This window comes from Amblyomma mixtum, chromosome 3 (genome assembly GCF_055824585.1).
Source record: "Amblyomma mixtum isolate Tamu chromosome 3, ASM5582458v1, whole genome shotgun sequence".
NCBI lineage: Eukaryota > Metazoa > Arthropoda > Arachnida > Ixodida > Ixodidae > Amblyomma > Amblyomma mixtum.
The window spans coordinates 245,248,019-245,267,914 of record NC_143014.1 but is presented as its reverse complement, the minus strand read 5'-3'; the positions used below and the strand labels follow the sequence as shown (position 1 = coordinate 245,267,914).

Below are 19,896 nucleotides of genomic sequence, written 5' to 3'. Positions count from 1 at the left end.
TATTGTTGTAAGCCTATTGCTAACATTGAGTATGTTCTTTGCACATGTACAGTGAAACTGACATGTACTATCAAAGCATGGGCTTCCCAGTTACAATAAATAGCATTGCTTTGTGAAAAACTTTAGGTGCACTTACTGTCAAATCACCTTCTACGGTTAAAAAGCAAGGGACTTTTTTTTTGTTTACCTCAATGTCTGTGTTTGTATGTTTCGTGCCGAAAATAATTTTCCTGTTGTAAAGCTGTTGATAAGTTTGGTTGTCTTTTTCTTGCCTTTCCAAGAAAAACCCTACGAGAATACAGAAGCTGGTTTGCCTCTTGATCTTGCTGTGGAAGCAACACCGGAGGAAACAGGTTGTGTGGAGGTATGGTGATATTGATGAATTATTTATTTTGTGGTGTGTCCATGGTAACTTTGTCTGTGTAATGCCTAAGGAATCTTCAACTGGTCATGTCGTGAGTGCTGCAGAACACTTTAGTGAGCTACATTTTTTTTGCTTTCAAATAAAATCAAGGTTTATTGAATCCAGAATTGCTACGACACATAAACTGTACAGGCGAGGGCCCCAAAGTCAAACGACTGTACCGGGACAACTCTACAGTCAACCCTCGTCAATACGTTCCTGGTTTATAAGATTTCCCGGTTGGTACACTCAAAATTGCAGGCTTAAAAATGTCTTGTATAGTTGCATTATTTTTCTTATGGGTAATATGTTCCCAGGTGACCCACTTTTCCTTCTGTTATGTTTAAAATTTTGGTGAATTGTATTGTTATAATTAGTTCATCAACCAACTGCACATGTGCAAACATACTAGTAAGCTGAACCTAGGGGCACGTAACATAAAGTTGTAGAATGCAGCGGTAGTCACCCGCCCTGGTGGCTTCTTGGCGGTGCAGAGGTGTAAAGAAGTGCAGCCCCCTCCCCCCCCCCCCCCCCTTGAAAAAAAAAAACCAACAATGGTGCGCTAACACACAAGCGGTTGATTCCTGCGGTCACGCGAGACGAAGACGAGGAACACAGCAGCTTCTTCGATGTGCCTAAGGACAGTGGGGTGAAGCATCTGAGAACTGCAATGATGCGCTTACATACGAGCATGCCAGGTCTTAGGAATCCAACGTGAAAAGCAGCAACACTGCGACAGTCAGCTGTCGTGGTGGCTTCTCCGCAAAACCTAGGTGCAAGGGGCGAAGCATCTGAAAACTATGAGGAAGAGATTTTGTCTACATTTGCTACTGCTGTCGATGGATTGGCTGAGCAGGTGCACACTGAATTCTGTGAGCATTAGAAAAGGAGCTGTTCAGACTTTGTGCCAAAAAATGTAAATGACAATTTCATGAAGTAAAATTGTCAGTCAATGCGTTTCGGCCTCATTCAGCAGTTACTTCTCAGATTTAGGCTGTTGGGATCATATGTTTTTATGGATAATTCGCTTTTCCCTCATTTTGCCTTAAAACGTATCAACGAGGTTTTACTGTACTCAGCTGGTTGAAATAGGGCACCCTTCATGCGCACGTCTGGTTGTTTTTAATCATTTACTTCTGGCCCAGAGCGCTCTCGGGTACTTTCGGTATGGATGTCTGAGCGCTCTGGGTCATGCACGGACTTCCCACCTGGTAGCATGACGCTGGCACACAGGGCAATTAGTGATTGTAAGGTGGCAGGCAACTGTGCTGTGCAGTTGTGCATGTGCTGTTTAGTGTACATGTACAGTGTAAAAAAATCTGTGTGTGCACGGTAAAAGCACAGTATTTTCTAATTTGAAGGGGGTTAGCACAAATAAAAGACAAATCAAAGGAGGTGGTGACCACAAGCACTACCAGGTGGCGCACACAAAAAGTTTAAAATAACGAATACAGAGGTGCACACGTTGTTGGCAGCTGTGCACCGTGTTTCAGAGGGATGGTGGTTCTTGGCAGAAGAGCTGATGAACATGTCCTGCTGACCCTTGAAACCTACCACATAAGGAAAAAGGCAACAAACTATATTAGTGACACATCATTGCCTTTGTATACAGCTGAGTAAGATTTCTTAAATTTGCACCTCAGACAACTTGGCTCAGAATGTGCATTACAGGTGCATTATCTTTTTTTTTTAATGCTTGTATTGCGCATGTGTTGTGACTCGTTTATATGTGTGTTCTTCCAACAAAATAAACAGTTGCTAGTAGCGCTTCAAAATATTATGCACCACTTTGTCCAGACTGAAGCTCTGCAATGTTTCTTTGGTTTGTGGAGTGGCAATATCATCCAGCAAAGTAATCCAACAATGATCACACTTACTTCGCTCGAAAGTCTAGTTATGGAAAATTTAAGAGTGGGTTGGTGATAAAGATCTGTGCCAGTGACAGCTCTGAGAAGGGAGTACAGATGCGTTTTGACAAAAGGCTGAGGTATTGAATAAATAAGATGCACCTAACACTGCTACTGATTGATGCTACTCAAAGGGCTTCCGTTCTTTGTGCCTGTCACTTGACGGCTTTTAGCCCTTTGACACACCATATTTTATTTCCATTGAAATTAAATATTTTTTCTACTAAATAGTAGTATATTCAGGCCTTAAGAAACACAATTTGTTAGTTTTCCAGTGCAAAATAATAGCGGTTAATTTTTTGCAGTGGTGTGCCAAATTTCATTCATTCAGTTGTCGAAAAAAGAACAGCATCGAAATCAAGTAAACACCTAAAGGATTCTGGAAATAATTTCTATTTCTAGCAGATGACGTGCTACCCTACTCACTGTTTTGCGAATTATTATTTTCTTCGTTCGCTATATGGCATAAGGAAGGCTGTTTGTGAGATGAGGGATGCAAGTTTCACCTGAAACAAAGAAATCACTGCTAAGTGTAACCCACTCGCAGAAAAAGCTGAGAGTTTGCTGTACACAGTTATGTACATAGCATGTTGAAGGGTTATAGCAGCTTGCATGTTTGGCTTGCCAGTGCCTTCTTTGGCTCGGGCTCAGAGTTCACACCTGATCTTGGCACTCTGTGTCAGAGGTTAAAAGCGATTAATTGGAGGTACGATTAGTTTTTTAATTTGGGGTGTCAGCAAGTTTTGTTTTGCTCGTTTCTGTGCTGCTGCTGAGAAGTAATATTTGTTGCAGAAAACAGCGGTGGAATCTGAAGTGGCCAGGAGCACTACAAGTGCAACCAAGGATGACATACCTCTCAGGGATCTTGGAAACAAAGCACCTTTGCACAGTGGTGATGGTATGACATCAGTACTGACAGCGTTTGCTTTTCCAATCTCAGGAAAATTGCTGTATCATGTTTTTACATCGTAGGGCATCCATTAGCTTACTTCTCTATTTTGTCTATCCAGTAAAACCTCATTATTTGGACCTAAAGAGGCCTTTAAAAATGACCAAATTATCTGAAGGTCCAAATTAGTGAATGGCTCCCAAAAGCCTGCCAAGAACAGCTTGCATCAAAGTAAATTTATTTGGTGAAAACCTGAGTGGTGGTTTTCTACTTTTGTGATGAAGTTTGCGCAGCAGCGGCAGTTTTTCGCAGTTCCATCAAATGCTTTACTTCGCCCACACAGTCAAAAATGTCGAAAAAGCACTGCCCTCTGCAGCCTCAGTGCAACGACGAGGACTGCCGCACGTCGTCACGCCTGCAGCTGCTGCACGTGCGTCAGAGGTGTACAAGCAGTGCCACACTGTGGATTTCAGGCTTGAAGAGGGCTATTTTGGGTTATCTTTAGCTGTTCCCCTCATAGCCTGACACAGTTCTTAGTGAGGAGCCTAAACAATATTGGCATTTAGTAAAAATTAAGAAAAATAAATGTCCTGGCCCGTGCGGCTAAGTCGTTCAGGAGCCTAACTGAATTCGCCGGTACAAGCCCAGCCGCATCTGAAACAAGCGTCTGACCCCATAGGCTTGCATGGGCGTCGGCTGGGGTTCTGCCGGCAGTCAGAATGATCCAAATTTCTGAATTAACATGGGCCAAAGTAATGAGGTTTTACTGTGGGATAAAACCTCTTTAATTCAGACTGCAAAGGACCAAACAAAAAAAAAAAACAAGTGAATTATGAGAAGGCCAAATTATTGAGTGGGCCTCAAAAACTGCCATAAACCATCCGTATCATAGTAAATTTATTTGGCGAAAAACTAGGCAATGTTTGTCTTCTTTTGAGATGAAAACTGTGCAGAAATGAAAATTTTCCGCAGTTCTGTGAAATGCTGTTTTGGGCGCACACTGTCGGAAGTGTCAAAGCATAAATGTTCTGATGTGTTACATAGCGGCTTCTACAGCTGCTTTCACAGTGAGACATGATAGCAATGGAGCCTCCTCTGTAAGCAGCAGTCATATCCTCATCATCTTCATCAGCCTGACTACGCCCATTGCAGGGCAAAGGCCTCCCCCATGTCTCTCCAAGTAACCCTGTCCTTTGCCATCTGTGGCCACTGTATCCCCACAAACTTCTTAATCTCATCCACCCACCTAACTTTCTGCCGCCCCCTGCTACGCTTGCCTTCTCCTGGGATGCACTCCGTTACCCTTAAAGAGCAGCGGTTATCTTGCCTGCGCACTGCATGCCCTGCCCAAGCCCATTTCTTCCTCTGTTAGTGTCACCGCACTAATAGTGACTAGCTTCTAATGAGCATGCAGTGATGGTGTGCTGACGTGGAAGTGGAGGGAAATATATTAGCATCTGAACTGCGAAATGCCTTTTAAAAAGCAAAGACCCACGACATGCCATCTGAAACAATACATCAGCGTCCAAAGTGGCACTCAGCTGAGTGTGACTGGCTTGTTGTCTGTGCAGGTGGGCTGCGAAGCTTGGAAAACGAAACTATGTGGCCCGAATATTTTTTTTACAGTTTAGCCACGTTTCCTACAGTCATGGTTGCGCCTACCAATGCCTGCCATGTCGTGGGCCCAATTGGGTGTGTGGCCAACATGTGGTTTAACTTCATGAGGGATATATTTGGACGATCCCTTGCTGTGCCAGTCGCATCTGAACACAGCCTCCACTTGGGAACCTGTCCGAATTAACCGGTGCAAGCCCACCAGTGTCCGAATTAATGAGCGTTCAACACTCTAGACTTACATGGTCATTGGTTGGGACTGTGCCAGCTGTCAGAATAAATGGGGTCGAATTAACAAGGTTTCACTGTGTTGTAAATTGTAGTAAACGAGATTGTAAGTGATCTGATGATTTCAATTGTGTTCTAGCACATATAACTATTGCTCACTCTTACTCACCTTTGGCATTGCTGGGCTTCATGTGTAATTTATCATGCATAGTTGGTAAGGGAAAGAAATGTAAACTGGGCCATGTAGATAATATCATCCTGCCTAACATAGAACTCGAGTTATGAGGTTTTCAAGTCGCCACCTCAGAAATGGCAAGATGAGTTTGTGTCAGTTTTCATAGCTGGCCATTTTTACAGTGCAGGCATTTTTTCTGGCTTTCAAAATAAACTGCGGCTGTTGTGTGTATCTTGGGAGGCGCTCCTTTGTGGAGACCGCAGTAAGTTGTTCAATGGGCTTCCTGTGCCATTGCCACAGCAGCTTGCACAACGGAGAAGCCTGTTCCCCCGGCGGTGACTGGTGCTGCCTCAACTGGTGGCGCTTCAACTGTGGGGTCCGAAATGCACTTCTTCTCGACGACCAACAACCTGACCACAGAGCCGCACAACTCCGTGTCCGAGCTCCCCGAGTATCAGGAGCAGCAGCAGCAGGCGCACAGCATGGATCGGCTGCGCTACTTCAGCCAGTGCCCCATGCGATGCTGCAGTGGCAGCAGCAGGGGCAGGCCCGGCTCTCGATCGACCCTAGAGCGCAGCCGTTCGTGCCCCCGGCTGCAGGAGCCATTTGTGCGGCCTAGGCGGCCAGCTGAAAATTCAGATCAGGTGGGTGTCCCTGGTGGAGCAGGTCTTTTTTTGGCTAACGGGGCCTTAAAGTCGCCTTTCAAATGTGTGTGAAATATTATGTTAATGGAGAGAGTGTTGTCGTCCTGGAGTACTTTCCAAAAAGGTAAACTGATAGACCCTTGAAAAATTGCATGACACCGTGTGTTACCCCACAACTTCCAGCTTTGCAATAGGCTCTTTTTAGAAATGCTGCATTCACTGCTTTATGACGGTGTTTGCAAAAAAGAGAGAGAGGGGGTGTTCCCATCAAATGTTGTCTGTTCATTGTAGTCTGAAAATATTTTTATTGGACTGTTGATGTTTGTACCATATCTTTATTTATTTTCTCACTCAGCTATACTTGGCGTTATTATTTTTTTTTTTTGAATGGCAATATTTTCTTGCACTGTGAGCATTTTTGTTATTCTTTATTCAATCATCTCCTCCTCCCCCAACTTATGCCATGACTTTTGGGCCCTTAGGGTGTCAGCTAACAAATAAAATGAAAAATAACATTATGTGCCATATTTTAATTTCTTTTATTACAAGATACTTGTGAGCAAGAATATTTGTGAGATCATTTGTTTTGTCTAGTTAGCAATGCATTGTGGACAGCTTAGGAACCTCAATTTTTGATGGAATGAAAAAAATTGGAGTCAATTAACGCGTGGAGTGCCTTTCAGGCAGTTGCATGGCGGCTTCGCTTTTTTTTTTAGGTTTCTGTGAATAAATAGATTTAGTCAGAGGCTACATAGCCGCAAATTAGGCCCATGGAAATAAAAATAATATGTGTGGAGTCTTTGCTTTCGCCGATCACTACGTATCACTCCGCCACTGGCAGAGCGGCAAGCCGCCACAGGACTGGCTGAAAGGTTGGTCGACTCCTCCTACCATCTGCGGTGAGTTCAAGAGAAAGACGGGAGATGGACGTTTCATCTGATTTAAATTAGGGAAATTGGCTGCACAGGACAGTTGCACAGAGTTGACCCTAGATCGTGAGCCCAAGTGAGTTGTAAGCCTGAGTGAGTGAGTTCATGAGTTCGAATGAGCCCGGGCCTCTGAGTTTGAGTGAGTCCGTAGGTTGATCTAACTTTTGTGAGTGAGACTGAGTAAGCTCTCATGATTTTGCCGAGGTATGAGTGTAGCTCAAGCTGCATTCTGCTAGCTAGTGTAATCCACTACTCGGGGACCTAGCTGCATGTGCTGTCAGGTGTGCATCCGCATGTGGTGCTTTGTTGAGCCGCCGCGGTGGCTCAGTGGTTATGATGCTCGGCTGCTGACCCGAAAGACGCGGGTTCGATCCCGGCCGCGACGGTTGAATTTCGATGGAGGAGAAATTCTAGAGGCCCGTGTACTGTGCGATGTCAGTGCACGTTAAAGAACCCCAGGTTATGGGGTCCCTCATAGCCTGAGTCACTTTGGGGCGTTAAGCCCCAATAAACCAAACCAAGCAACTGGCCCTTCGGAGCCATCTGCACATACATGGATAGCTTCCCATGGAAGTGAATCACAGATTGCACCATGCTAAAACTCTAATATAAGCTCCATAAACATTGTTGGATGTGCGAAAATAGACAAATTGGCGACCTGGTATGTTTCATGCATTGCCAAAATAAATTTTCATGTTTACTTTCACTTTGCAACGCAGTGGTGGCCTAGTGGTCGAGCATCCGCCTTGCATGCGGGACGTGCGGGGTGCGATCCCCAGTGCCGCCGAGTACCCACCGGTGATGCAATGGGCACAAACTTTCCCCTGGTCTAGTGCTCAGCTTGTTCAGGGTGAAATGCTTGGCAAGTGGGTCTTTGATAGGGGTGTGCGAATAGTGGTTTTTTGATTCGAAGCGAATAGCAATTTTCTTCGAATAATTTCGAAGCGAATAGTTCGAATAGTACTTCTGGCACTAAAAAAAAGGCTGAATGACAGTAGGCCTTTCCAAAACCATTTATTTTTCTAACACACGATGCCATTACAAACTGCACTGAGGCTTTATTTAAAACCATGCTTCAAAATTTTAAGAGAGCACCTAAAGTGAGTTAAAAACAATTTTTACCGGTTTGGTAATAAAAAGTTATAACACATAAAAATACCGCCTGCTTTCTAATAAGAAATTAGAGATAAAATACAAAAAATAACAGTATAACAGAACAGTGCCAGTAGTACAACCAGTAACTGAAACCATAGGAGTAACTGCACTACACTGCAGCAAGAGCGCTGAGAACAATAATGAAAAAAAAAAGGACATTCTGCACTACCGGTGACCAGTGGTCGAACGGGTCGAATGTCTAACACTGAGCTAGGCAATCACGTTTGGTGCACCGACTTGCCACTTGCGTTGCTTGCGTTTCTATAGTTTAGGATCGTCACTTCTTGGCTTGGATTGCGCTTTCTTTTCGGTTACGCCGATGGGACTGCTGCGTCCAAAGATGTTAAAATGGAACATAGGCTGACCGGACCTCCTAGCAGCACTAGCAGCATCGCACCATCGCGTATCCAAAGCTCCCACAGCACCGATAGGTTGGCCGTACTGTCGGGGACATAGCGTTCAGGACGCGCCGCCCATGGCTCAAATGCATCGCCATCACCTTGCGGCCGGAGATTGGCGCGTCTATTTCGCTATCCGAGGGGTGCTCGTATGGAAACGTCGGCTCTGCTCTGTCTCTCTTTGGTTTAGGGCGGCAAACTGGCGCTCTTCCCGGCCTATGCCGTCACTCTGACAAGGCGTGTCGCACGATGCATTTTTTTTTTTTTGCATTTCACTAGCAGCTCGTGGCTGATGTTTGCCGGAGCGTTGCTTCGCTTATCAAACTGAAGGATCGGAACATTGTTCCGGTTACATTCCCAGACTAGCAAGAATGGAAGCGGCTGTACAAAACTCTAGCGCCGCAAGCGAAACTTCATTCGCACCGCTCGCGCCTCCTGGCAAAATTGTCCCCGGTAGTACCTCCGAGCAGCACTTAGCATCGCGCTTCCAAGAATGCTCTGAGCCTCCAACGTACCGGAGTGCCCGAGTTGCGGCGACGGAGTGCGGCACACCACCGAAGACGGCTCAATGCCCTGATTACGACGGCATTCCGTTCCCACCAATGCGCAAGCAGTCAGAATAGCAAGAAAAGACGCCAGTCATGGATGAATGTTATCATTTCGATCTACTAAAGTTCGGCAGTCACGTATGCGTCCGCAGCCCCCCCGATGCCGAGCGTTAACGGCAGTAATCCTCCACGGGTGCACAATAAGCTTGGCGTTATCACACGCTAAATACGCCCTTCCCATTGAAGTAAGTATACACTTCGGCGACATCGAGTCCCCGCGCTGCCGCTGTATTTTTCTCGCCTCCGCCGGTAATATGATGGCTTGCTTCAATGCTGCCGAGGGAACGGTCGCCCATGTTCGGTACGCATGATTCGTCACCTGATAGGGTGAAGCGATAGCGTGGTAGGGCTGCGTGTTTATCGTCGCATCTGTCTTATCAGATATTTTCGGCAGCTCTATTGGAAAAAAAAAGAGGGCGGGAGGGGGTGAACGCGGCAAGGTGATGCCCGCGTTCGAATACTTGCGGCGTCCGAGCTCATCGATAACGTCACCGCCAGCCAGAGTATAAAGGGTTCGCTGACAATAAACGGAGGTTTCTTGTTTTGAAGCTTAGACGACTGTCGGCTGTGTTCTTCCTTCATTGCATCTGCCTCGACACGGTGGTAGCGACGCGACTTATGGCAGCCTTAGTGCGGAGGTTCGAAGACGGCCAGAACGCAGGATCTGTCGCAAGAGCGCGTCGCCCTCACCTTTCTTTCGTTTGTCGCTGGGTTCGCACCCCGGCCTGATCGTGATTTGCGTATTGACTGACCCCCGAGCGTTGAAAGCGCGATGAAAAAAAGGCCATCTATGCGGCAATACTCGGAACCGAAACCACATAAAGCAAGCGGGCAAGCGTCCCAGTAACTCTATTCGCGTGAGACGAATACTTCGAAATTTCGAATACCGAGAATTCGGTTCGAAGCGAATATCGAATACCGTGCTATTCGATCGAATATTCGAAATTATCAAATATTCGCACACCCCTAGTCTTTGACCCCACCTTGAGAAGATGAAAAACACCTTGTGCCATGTCGCTCTTTGGCCGCAGATGCCCTTGCGCCATAAAAAATTCATCATCATACTTTCACTTTGCAAAAAATTCATTGAACTGGAATCCCGCTCTGAAAGAAGTTAGTTATGGGGGAAATTGCAGCAAACTTTTTCGCCGGTGCGCATCCCCATTTCTCCTCCCTTTTTCATTTGCCTTGTGCAGGGTAAGTGATTGACAACCTCCCGACTCTTCCTGTACACTGTCAGTGCTTCCCTGCTAATGCTGGTTGTCAGATTGGGTCTTGGTGTGTCGCTCATGCACTGTTTGCAGCTGAACTGGTGAGGAGTGTAAACTATTTTGCTTGTTTTTGTGGCAGGGACACTCTGTGGACGCATGCAGCCCTCGTCGGGCATTTGTGGCACCCCCGGCCGAGTCCAGCCTGCCACCTGAGCAGTGTGTCCAGGAGGAAGTGCCCCAGCCTCAAGACGTGTCAGCACCTGAGGACCCCTTCAGCGTGCTGCTTCCATTTTCCCTGTCGGGGGGGCGTCAGCAGGGGGCAGGGGACGCCTCCTGCTTGGCCCTCGCAGACATGTCTCCCAGTGAGCTGCTTGAGAAACACCTCCAGCTGGCTAGCAGCTGCTACATGCAGCAGGCAGTGCTGGCAAAAAAGGGAGCGCATCTGATGGGTAAGACCCACAATTTCTTCTTGGGGACTGTGCTGCAAGCTTGTGATAGCACCCGTGGAAGTTGGTCAAATGTTTAGGGGAATCCTCCAAGGTGGAGTAGATTTGTAATAAGGGAGTAATTACTCCCTTATTACAAATAAGGGAGCAGTCTGGAGCGACTGTTCCGGTGAAGCGGTGGTCCCGGGCTCGAACCCCGGACCAGGACGAATTTTTCTTTAACTACGAAGTTTCTGAGAAAGCTGTATAGCCTTCCTTTGTAGCCGTATGGCTGCGCTTGGGTGGATGTCAGTGAGTAATTACTCCCTTATTACATATCTACTCCACCTTGGGGGATTCTCCTAAACATTTGACCAACACTGCTCCCACTTCGAGTTATTGATCAATTCGCTCTCACCCTACTATAAGCTTGCCATCCCGGTTAGCTCAATTGGTAGAGCGACTGCTCCGGTGAAGCGGTGGTCCCGGGTTCGAACCCCAGACCAGGACGAATTTTTCTTTAACTACGAAGTTTCTGAGAAAGCTGTATAGCTTTCCTTTGTAGCCGTACGGCTGCGCTCGGGTGGATGTCAATGAGTAATTACTCCCTTATTACACCTGTGGATGTGTATTACTCCATTGTAGCTGTCACTATCCATCAATGGGACGTTCTACAGCAGAACCCCATTAATACATCGCTGTTTGAGGTACCGTTTGTGCTTAAGGAGGGACACAGAAATCGAATCGCAAAAATCTCGAAAAAAGGAACAAATTTTAGAAAATGCCAGATTTTGTATCTGTGCGATATTTTTAATCATATCCCGAAAAATTTTCCCCTAAAACAACCCAGAAAGGAATTGAAAGAATGTTTTTGTGACCGTAGGTAGCAAAAAACTGGCTGAAATGTCCGTGGAAATGCAAGGTTTCTCAAAAGTGTTTTTTGATTTGACTGCCTTGCTTTCAGAAAGCATAGCATGACAGTTGTGTCGTGGAATTTCATGCGGTTTGTTGCACTGTGTTCCTTGATAAATTATTAATGCAGTGGCGGTCCTAAATCTCTGAATTACTTTCTCAGTTTTTCACTCTGTCACTAGTTTTTCATGAGGATAATGAAAGCATTATGCAAATGTGGATATAACGTTTTGCGTAGAACGAAATCAAGGCGATGAAAATATTTGGAGAATATCGCTGCATTAACCATTGCCTTGAGTAAAACTTGAGTGACTGCAGTCTCCTACGATGTTTTGTTGTCACGGTAGGCTTTCTGCAAGTTTGGTATAGCAACGAAGCATATAAAAATGTATATGTCAAAACTAATTGCAATATTTCTGTGAAATTTTGTATTTAAGCATTCAGTGGACTTCCTAATAAGCATGGTAAATTTCATTGCTCTAGACCAAAAAATAAAAAATTTCACCTCCAATCTCCACATCCCCCCTTGAAATGTAGTTGCATCGATTTCTTGATGAAGCCACCATGAATATTAAAGCATATTGCAAGCATGTGCTACTGCTCAGTGTGCACTTGTGCTGCATTTGCTCCAGATGCATGGTTCTATGGTATAAAAATACTTTCATAGTGCCATTTGCTAAGCCCATTTAACTTGTTTCTCTGAGTGTAATAAAGCAGCAACAATTTTCTGGCTGCCCAGGGTCCACATACTGTCATCTTTTTGCCTAGCAGATTCAGTTGCTTTCGTTTTGCTACAATAGTGATTCTTTAATATTGTGTTTTCTTTTTTTTCTGATGTGGGTGACAGTTTTGTTGCCTATAAGATGTGGTAGTGAGGTGTTGGAAGGTTTTGAAGGTGCATTGCATGCATTATTGCACCTTGCATAATAGGCTCACTTCCTTTAATAAAAAAACAGTGTGAATTTGGAAGGTGCATTTATTATGTGAGTGCGTTTGTTATATGAGAAAGTACGGTATCGCAGTCCAGAGAGTTAGACAGAATGCAGCACAAGCCCTTTTAATGTGTTCACTTAGAAATGGCTTTGGTTATATGTCTGTTTGCTGCTTGCACTTTTTTTCTTCATCCTTATTTGACACCCAAAGCCGCTGTACAGCATGTTGTTATTTACTTGAGCCCATCTGCAGAACAAACCCAATTTATTTCATACCGTGTTAAGAATGTAAGCTGCTTCATTTGGCTAGAAGCATGGGAGGTTGGCTGAGGCCTTCCTTGCAGCATAGACATAGTTTGTTTAGACCTCTTCTCCTGCAAAAGTAGGTCTCTTAAATGCAGACATTAATGCAGCTGCAAACGTATTTCAGTGAGGAGGCTGTCATTAAGTGTCTTTGTGTAATGATGATAGTCTGCATATGCTGCTAGTTTTCTCACAGTCCAGCTGATATTAGTCATCCACGATGTTAGCCATGCTGATGTTAGCCTAGCATCAGCATGGCTAACATCAGCATGCCGTGCTGATGTTAGCATGGCATGGTAAAAGGGTCAGTACTCTTGGCATGCAAGGCATAGCTGTTGAGTACGAGTTACATTCAGAGTTCAGAAATTAACTCTGTAGGGAAGCGAGGGGGCATGATGTGACGGCAGTATTGTTAGATTAGCAGCGCAGTTGTGGAAGTTGAGGTATTGCTCCGCTAGCTTACACGCCTATGCAGACCGGGAAGCACCACCTGCTCGCCGCGTGCTTGTTAAACACTTTGTTCTCTATCATCACCCGCTTAGGGCAGTTAGTCGGTTAAGTAGGTTTATCAACTGCATGCAGGATACAGATACAAAACTGTGCATGGGTGTCAAGAGAAAGTATCATGTTCTGGTTACCGTGACAATTGAGTGGCAGTTTCATTGCTGCCATCAACATGAGGACTTTGTGATGCCTCACCCTTTTTCTCAGCCCAGCGCGACAACCCAACAATAACGTGTCAACTTAGTTTATAGAACTAAACTTCCACTTGAGTTTTTGTCTGCTGGCTATCTCATCTAATGTGATTTACTCCTTTAATGATGGTAGCCATTCTTTCTATGAGCACAGCTTCATGTGCTGCCATTTGCAGTTAATTATTCATAAATCAACTGTTCAGGCTGACAAAAACGCCGAGATAGACTCTGGCTTTTGACCACACAAGATTGCTGTGTTAAAATGCTGAAAAAAGACAGTACTTCATTCGTTGAAAATAATAATTGCCGAAAAAAAGTGACACTTGTGTTCTGAAATAAGTACCAATAAAGGGTCGTCCGATTTTTCAGAAAGTAAAAACCGAAAAGTCCATTGCCTAGTTATAAGGAGAGGGAAGCAGCTGTAACTCCCTCACTTGCGGTGGACACCTGAACCATACTGTGAGGGAAAGGATAAAGGTGGTAGTGGAAGAAAGAAGAGAGAGCGGCATCATAGAGCTGGGCTGCGGGCTAGTCAGGTCTGTGATTAAAACATGTATTTGTGAAAGAAGTGGCGGTGAAATCTATAAAAACGGAGAGCTGCGAGGTGTAGTTCCGTTAGTGTTTATCTGTTGTTTTCACAACGGTTCTCTACACCCCCCTTCCCCTTTATCGCCTTCCACCACTGCGGGCTAATTTTGACCACCTAAGGATCTTTAACATGCATTGTTCCATTGATTTTGATCTGAATGACTGCAAAATAAGTCTCTGTGCTCAGAAGGGGCCCTTCCTTTCATTATTTTTTTCTTTCCAATAGTAAAGCACTTGTGATGATGCTGTTTCAAGCCCTTCTGTGCTATGCTGTAAAGATACATTGCTGTGTTTTTACACTACTTTGGCATAGTGTAACATGTTTTACAAGGTATTTCACTTCTGTGAATACACTCTAATGTAAGCTGTACGGGGGGGGGGGGGGGGGGGGGGGGGCTTGTGTCACAGGCAGTTTTAATTGTCAGCTATATTCAGGGTCCAAACCTTCCCAAACACGATGGAGTTGCACTGCAGCTACATGGCAGAGGTGATCGCTGTTAAAAGATTTGATAAGCACACCAGGCACTTCTGGCCCACCATTGCCACTAATATTTTGCAGAATTAATTGGGCCATAGTTTAAACCCGTTTTAGTCGACGTTTAAAATCAGTGCCACGATTTTAGAACATGTGCACTTGAACAATTGTCAGGTGTTTCGTTCGACTGACAGCGTAGAGGTCCTGATGGAGGCAGTGTTATTTTAGCCAGGCTGTCCTTTATTCTAAAAATTAGTGCTTTCCTTTAAGTTAAGCAACGAAGTCATATTTCAGTGATGATACTGCTATATCTTTAGTTTGTAGTGTGTAGCTGTGAGCACACTGTGTCTGGAATAGCATGCTGCTACCACTTGAAGGCTTTCAAAATTTCTCTGGAGTTCTGCACTGGTCTGTCAACTTGATGTGACTCAGTGGCCATTAGAGCTGTTTGTGTATCAATGTTTATTTGGCCATTGAATTGATAACTGTTGGTTCCAAAACCTATAAAATGCCTGTGTGATGCCAGTTTGAGTTCCTGATTACCTTGCAAAATAGTGCAGTTGATCCTGGACATATCGAACCCGGATATATCTTGTTATTTTCTGCATCAGACAGTCAGAACGTCCCCTGAAAATTTCATACAAAAGTTTAGCACTGTTGTATGCATTTATTGAACTCCCATTCAGCAGAACATTAAACATATCAAATGATGTGCTGTGCTGCATCCTGCAAGTGGTGCTTCTCCTAATGGCACTCCTGTGATCTTTTGCTTGGTCTCAAAATAGGAGGAAGCACAGCTGCTTTGGCTGCGTTGTTTTGGTTGTTCTAGGAGTGCTAGCCAGGTGAAGACATGAAAAGGGGTGCATGCTATGTGATCGGGTGCAAAAGGCTACAAAGGAAGGAGAGCTGTCAGGGGTAGGAAACTTCCATATGTAGCATTATCCAGCAAATCCAGATGTTAGTGCCAGTTACTCCGGCAGTGTTTGGAGGAAAGTCAACTGCGTCGTATTGTTGTCATGGTAATGGTATCCAGCTGGAAAAAAACTTCTTTCCTGAGCAGGATTTGAACCACTGCCATTGATAATGAATCAGCATTCCATGCCTCAGACGATTTGGCCATCGCCGCAACCTGTCGGGCTGCATGCATGTCCATGATTTATTTTTGTAAACATCAGGTCTTCTTCAGTCTACTGGTGCGCAAAGTGGTTGAAACCGAAAGTAACGGGAGTTTCCTACTCCTGGAGTGGTGGTGTGGTGTGTTTTCTGTGCTCCATTTATGGTGTCATGTTCCATAAGGTAGGCATCACCTGTGGCTGTTAGTGCAAGGTAACTCTCTGCTGGTGTGTTTGTCTGCACAGTTTGCTACTAAAGGCACAGCAGTAACCAGCCTCGTTTATGTGAAATTACTGCATTTGTGGTAAACTTGTGAAGAGATTAGATGTTCTTTGCTAAGTGGGGGCTACTTCCAAAGCACTACCTGCTGTGGCTTTGATGCAGCAGGCTAGGCTTAGTGACATCCAGCAAACGGTGCATGTACCAGCGCATGCCAGTGGGTGGCATGCTGCTGCAGGAAGTGTGTGGCTAGGGAGGTGCACCCTATAGACAACCTCTAGTTCCCAGGTGGTGCTACAGTTGTTCGACTGTGCGCCTAAAAACTGCTGCCGTCAACTGTTTGGGTCACCATAGCCATGAGACCACATTCTGGAGAATCCTTTTTTGCGCTAGTGATCTGCGCATGTGCAAAACACTAGCGGCGTGTGGTGAAACGATCTGGACAGCGTTGCTCCGTGCCGCTCCCATTAGAAACACATGAAAAGCAATGACAATGGCATCGCTGCTGCCAAGTCTTTGTGTGTAGTTTGCAGTGATCAACATGTGAGTGATGCTGAACGCTTTGCGAAAAGCTGAGCTACAGAAAAAGCTCTAACGTGCGTTCATTGCTCAGCGAAGCAACGACAAGCAGGTGGCGGTGGCAGTGTAGCAAATGAAGCAAAATGAGAGTCCAGGATGTCGCTGCACCTCGCTGGTCACTTCAACCAATAGCAGTCGCCTCTCACTTGGCTCCTCCCACAGCCGCGCTGACACAGCTGCTTCGTCTTCCATGCACGTTGCAGTTGTTGCTGTTGGCATCTGCTTCTAGCTTTTGTTTACATCCTGCTTTGCAAACAGATTGGTAATTAGCTGAAGGAATGTTTAAAGACAGTACTCCGTGAATAAATATCTACCTAGAGAGAGCCTATTCTCCTCAAGAAAGTAGCAAAGATTTGCTTTCGCTATGCGATAACACTACAAGAAGCGATGATACTGTCGCATTGCTGGAAAATGCTTCAGAGCCCTTGCAGTTTGCGAGACCGGCTCGCCTGTTATTGCTTAATGTCCTTTCATCTTGCGATGCCACCAGTATTTGGTTTTCAACTCTTTAGCAAAAACTATATTTGACGACTTGCATTGCACAAAATGTCCTTTCGATATAGGCGAAATTCTATAGGCCCGTGTACTGTGCAATGTCAGTGCACTTTAAACCCCAGGTGGTCGAAATTTCCGGAGCCCTTCACTGCGGCGTCCCTCATAGCCTGAGTCGTTTTGGGACGTTAAACCCCCATGAAGCATAAACCATTTGCTTTCCACAGACGACATTGATGAGTGCTCTTGGCCGCGCCTCCAGCAACGCTCGGCAAACACCCTGCTGATCTCGCGTAGCACCGGCACTTCCTGCTAATAGCATGCGCACACTTAAGATATCTTCTATTTTAGGTCGCTATTGACAAAATGATAGCAGTGCACCATTTCTAGTGTGGAAAATTGCTGAGTATGCTCTCCCAATTGCTGCATGAAAGAATTCCGCAGGTTAGGCTTATATTCACCGCAGGACTGAGCCACCTTTGATTAAAGTATAAGGGTTGGGGAAATGCTTACTGCTGGTGGGTATCAAAGTGGTCAATGCTTGCTTCAGATTACCCTGGCTTTTTGGGCTTTGTCGACTTGAACTCCTGTCACAGTGTGATGACACTCAGACGGCGATCATGCTGACATTTTTGTTGAGAAGTTTGCCGGCTGCCTGCCAACTGGCGACACTGGTGTCGCGTCTGCATGTGTCGCGTCTGCCTAGTGCTGGTGCGTTTCCATAAAAAAGTGCAATGATTCAGTCTGTCTTCCCGCAATGCCTTCATTTAGTATGCAACTCAAGCAGACACCTGTGCTGCGTGTTGGCGCGCTGATTGTTTACAATGCTGTTCACTCCAGGCCTGCGATTTTTCTCAGATTCTTTCGTCCTTATTTTTCAGGTAATTCTCATCGCATACTTGCACAAAATGTGCATTTGTTAGTCAGTTGAGTTGGGGTCGTCTTCTGCTGCACTTTGCACCACTCTTTTTCTTCTTTGCAGTTGTACAGTAACCCGTAACGCAATGTGTTCTGAGTGTCATCTGTTAGGCCACTGTCCAGTTTGTTTCCTAGCAGTTCCTGTGTGGTGGCACCACACCCGTGCGCACAAAGTGGATTAGAGGCATGCATTTGTGGGATGACATTCCTTGCCTGGGAGCTCTCGATGTAGCCCAATTAGTTGAGCATGTCACGTGTGGCTTTGACACAGCATGGAAGCTTGTGCCTTAAGCACAGGCAAGTGTCATGGAAAAACACTGTGGGTCCGCCTGAGAAAATCCTTGCTTCTCTTGCTAGGCTGTGTGTTATGGCCCTGTGATTGACATGGCAAACTCACTTACAGGAAGGGTTCGACTTTTTGGTTTAAGCCGAAAAAAAAAAAAACGATAAAAGTATGCTGAATTCACTTTTCAAAATTCGGTTTTAACCGAAAAAGGTCAGTATTTTTGGTTTGCAAGCCATAGCTAGCTGGCTGTTCAATGTGATTACACTCAAAGTCGAAAATGAGCTTAGCAGGGTAGCCAGGGGCATGATGCAAGGACGGTATTTTAGGATAAGCAGTGCAGCTGTGTGATTTCAGGCATTGCTCCGCTCACTTACATGCCTCTGCAGACCAGGAAGCCTCTTCTCCTCGCCGTCTCCTAGCTGAGCAGGTTTTTTTCACTCTCATCGCCTGCTTAGAGCAGGTAGTTGGTTAATTAGGGTAATCAAATGCATGTAAGACATTGACACGAAACTGCCAATGGGCGTCTTTGGCAACTGCGAAACTTGAGCGGCAGTTCCATCTCTGCCATCGACATGCAGAGCACATGATGCCCCGCCCTCGCTCTCAACGCAGCGTGACAACCCAATGATAGCATGTCAACCTAGCTCTTAGAAGTAAACTTCCACTCCCGTTTTTGTCTACCGGCTCGCTCATTTAACTTGAGTTGCTCTTTTATTGAGGGTAGCAATTTTTTCTACAAGCACAGCTCCAAGTACTAGCATTTTCACGGTAATTACTGGTGAATAAATTGTTCAGAATGACAAAAATACTGAGACAGACTTTAAATGACTTTTGACCACAGGGAACCGCTACATTAAGCTACCGAAAAGTCATTATTTCATTCGTTGAAAATAATGCTCACCGGAAAAAAACTGCAAGTAGCGCCCTAAAATAAAAACTGAAAAATCCAACCCGAACTTGTAGGTAGCGTCCTTTGTTTTCGAATTTTATTTTTTTCAGAAATTCGAGGCAGTAAAAATTAGGCAATATTTTTTAGCTCAAATTTGGGTGCAGGTTGGGTTATTCAGAAAAAAAAATTCTGTAGTTCGGGTTTTTTCGGCTTTTTTTGCAGCACAAGACAGTTTGACAGTTCGTTTTTTTGCTAGGTATAAAATACCCTATTTTTGCTTGTTATTTCATAAATAACATGGAAATTGCAGGTTGCACTGAAAAATTGTTACGTTTTTGTGCCTTTTCCATCGGTCAACTGCTTCATAACACTTCTTGAACCAGTTTTCAATTCTACACAACTCAAGTTGTGTAATATGGCCAAAAGAATGAGGTTAGGATGCGTGCCACATTCGAGCTCTCTTTACAAAGCACTTGGTGCAACTGTGTACCCTTTTTTTTTTCTTACAGAAACCAGTAGGCCTGTGCGAATATTCTAGTTTCGAATATCAGGTCGAATAGTGAACGATTCGACATTCGATTCGAAACAAACGTTTGGTATTTGAAATCTCAAAGTATTCGTCCCGAGTGAATAAAGTTTCTGGAACTCTTCCAGGATTGCAACGCAGCATGCGCCCTACCAAAGCCCCGATTTTCAGCTGTTTACCTGTGCTCCTGCACGTATGCTGGAGCCAGTTTGCGCATGCTTGTGGCAAGAGATGCGAGCAGGCGGAAGCGCGGCGCCCAGATCTGTACCTTTCAATTGTCTGTGGCCGCGCTACCTGTGGTGTGCAGTCGCCGTAACTAGCACGGCAGCGTGCATCAATAGATTTAGCATAGTGCGATCCACTTTTGTGTGCTTCTAGTGCGC

At 45.2% G+C, this 19,896-nt stretch overlaps 1 protein-coding gene across 6 annotated transcripts in view; it reads left to right on the top strand.

Moving 5' to 3' along the window:
* Positions 1–19,896, top strand: part of Tsc1 (tuberous sclerosis 1 protein hamartin) — an 85,731-nt gene that overhangs the window by 26,685 nt on the left and 39,150 nt on the right. For 5 of the 6 annotated variants that reach the window (XM_089583196.1, XM_089583195.1, XM_089583193.1 and 2 more), the window contains 4 exons: positions 282–364; positions 3,103–3,208; positions 5,517–5,860; positions 10,301–10,610. In XM_089583196.1, coding sequence (XP_089439322.1) covers positions 282–364; positions 3,103–3,208; positions 5,517–5,860; positions 10,301–10,610 — 843 coding nt within the window. The remainder of the gene's footprint in view (positions 1–281; positions 365–3,102; positions 3,209–5,516; positions 5,861–10,300; positions 10,611–19,896) is intronic. The other variant, XM_089583194.1, reaches the window with a different exon arrangement.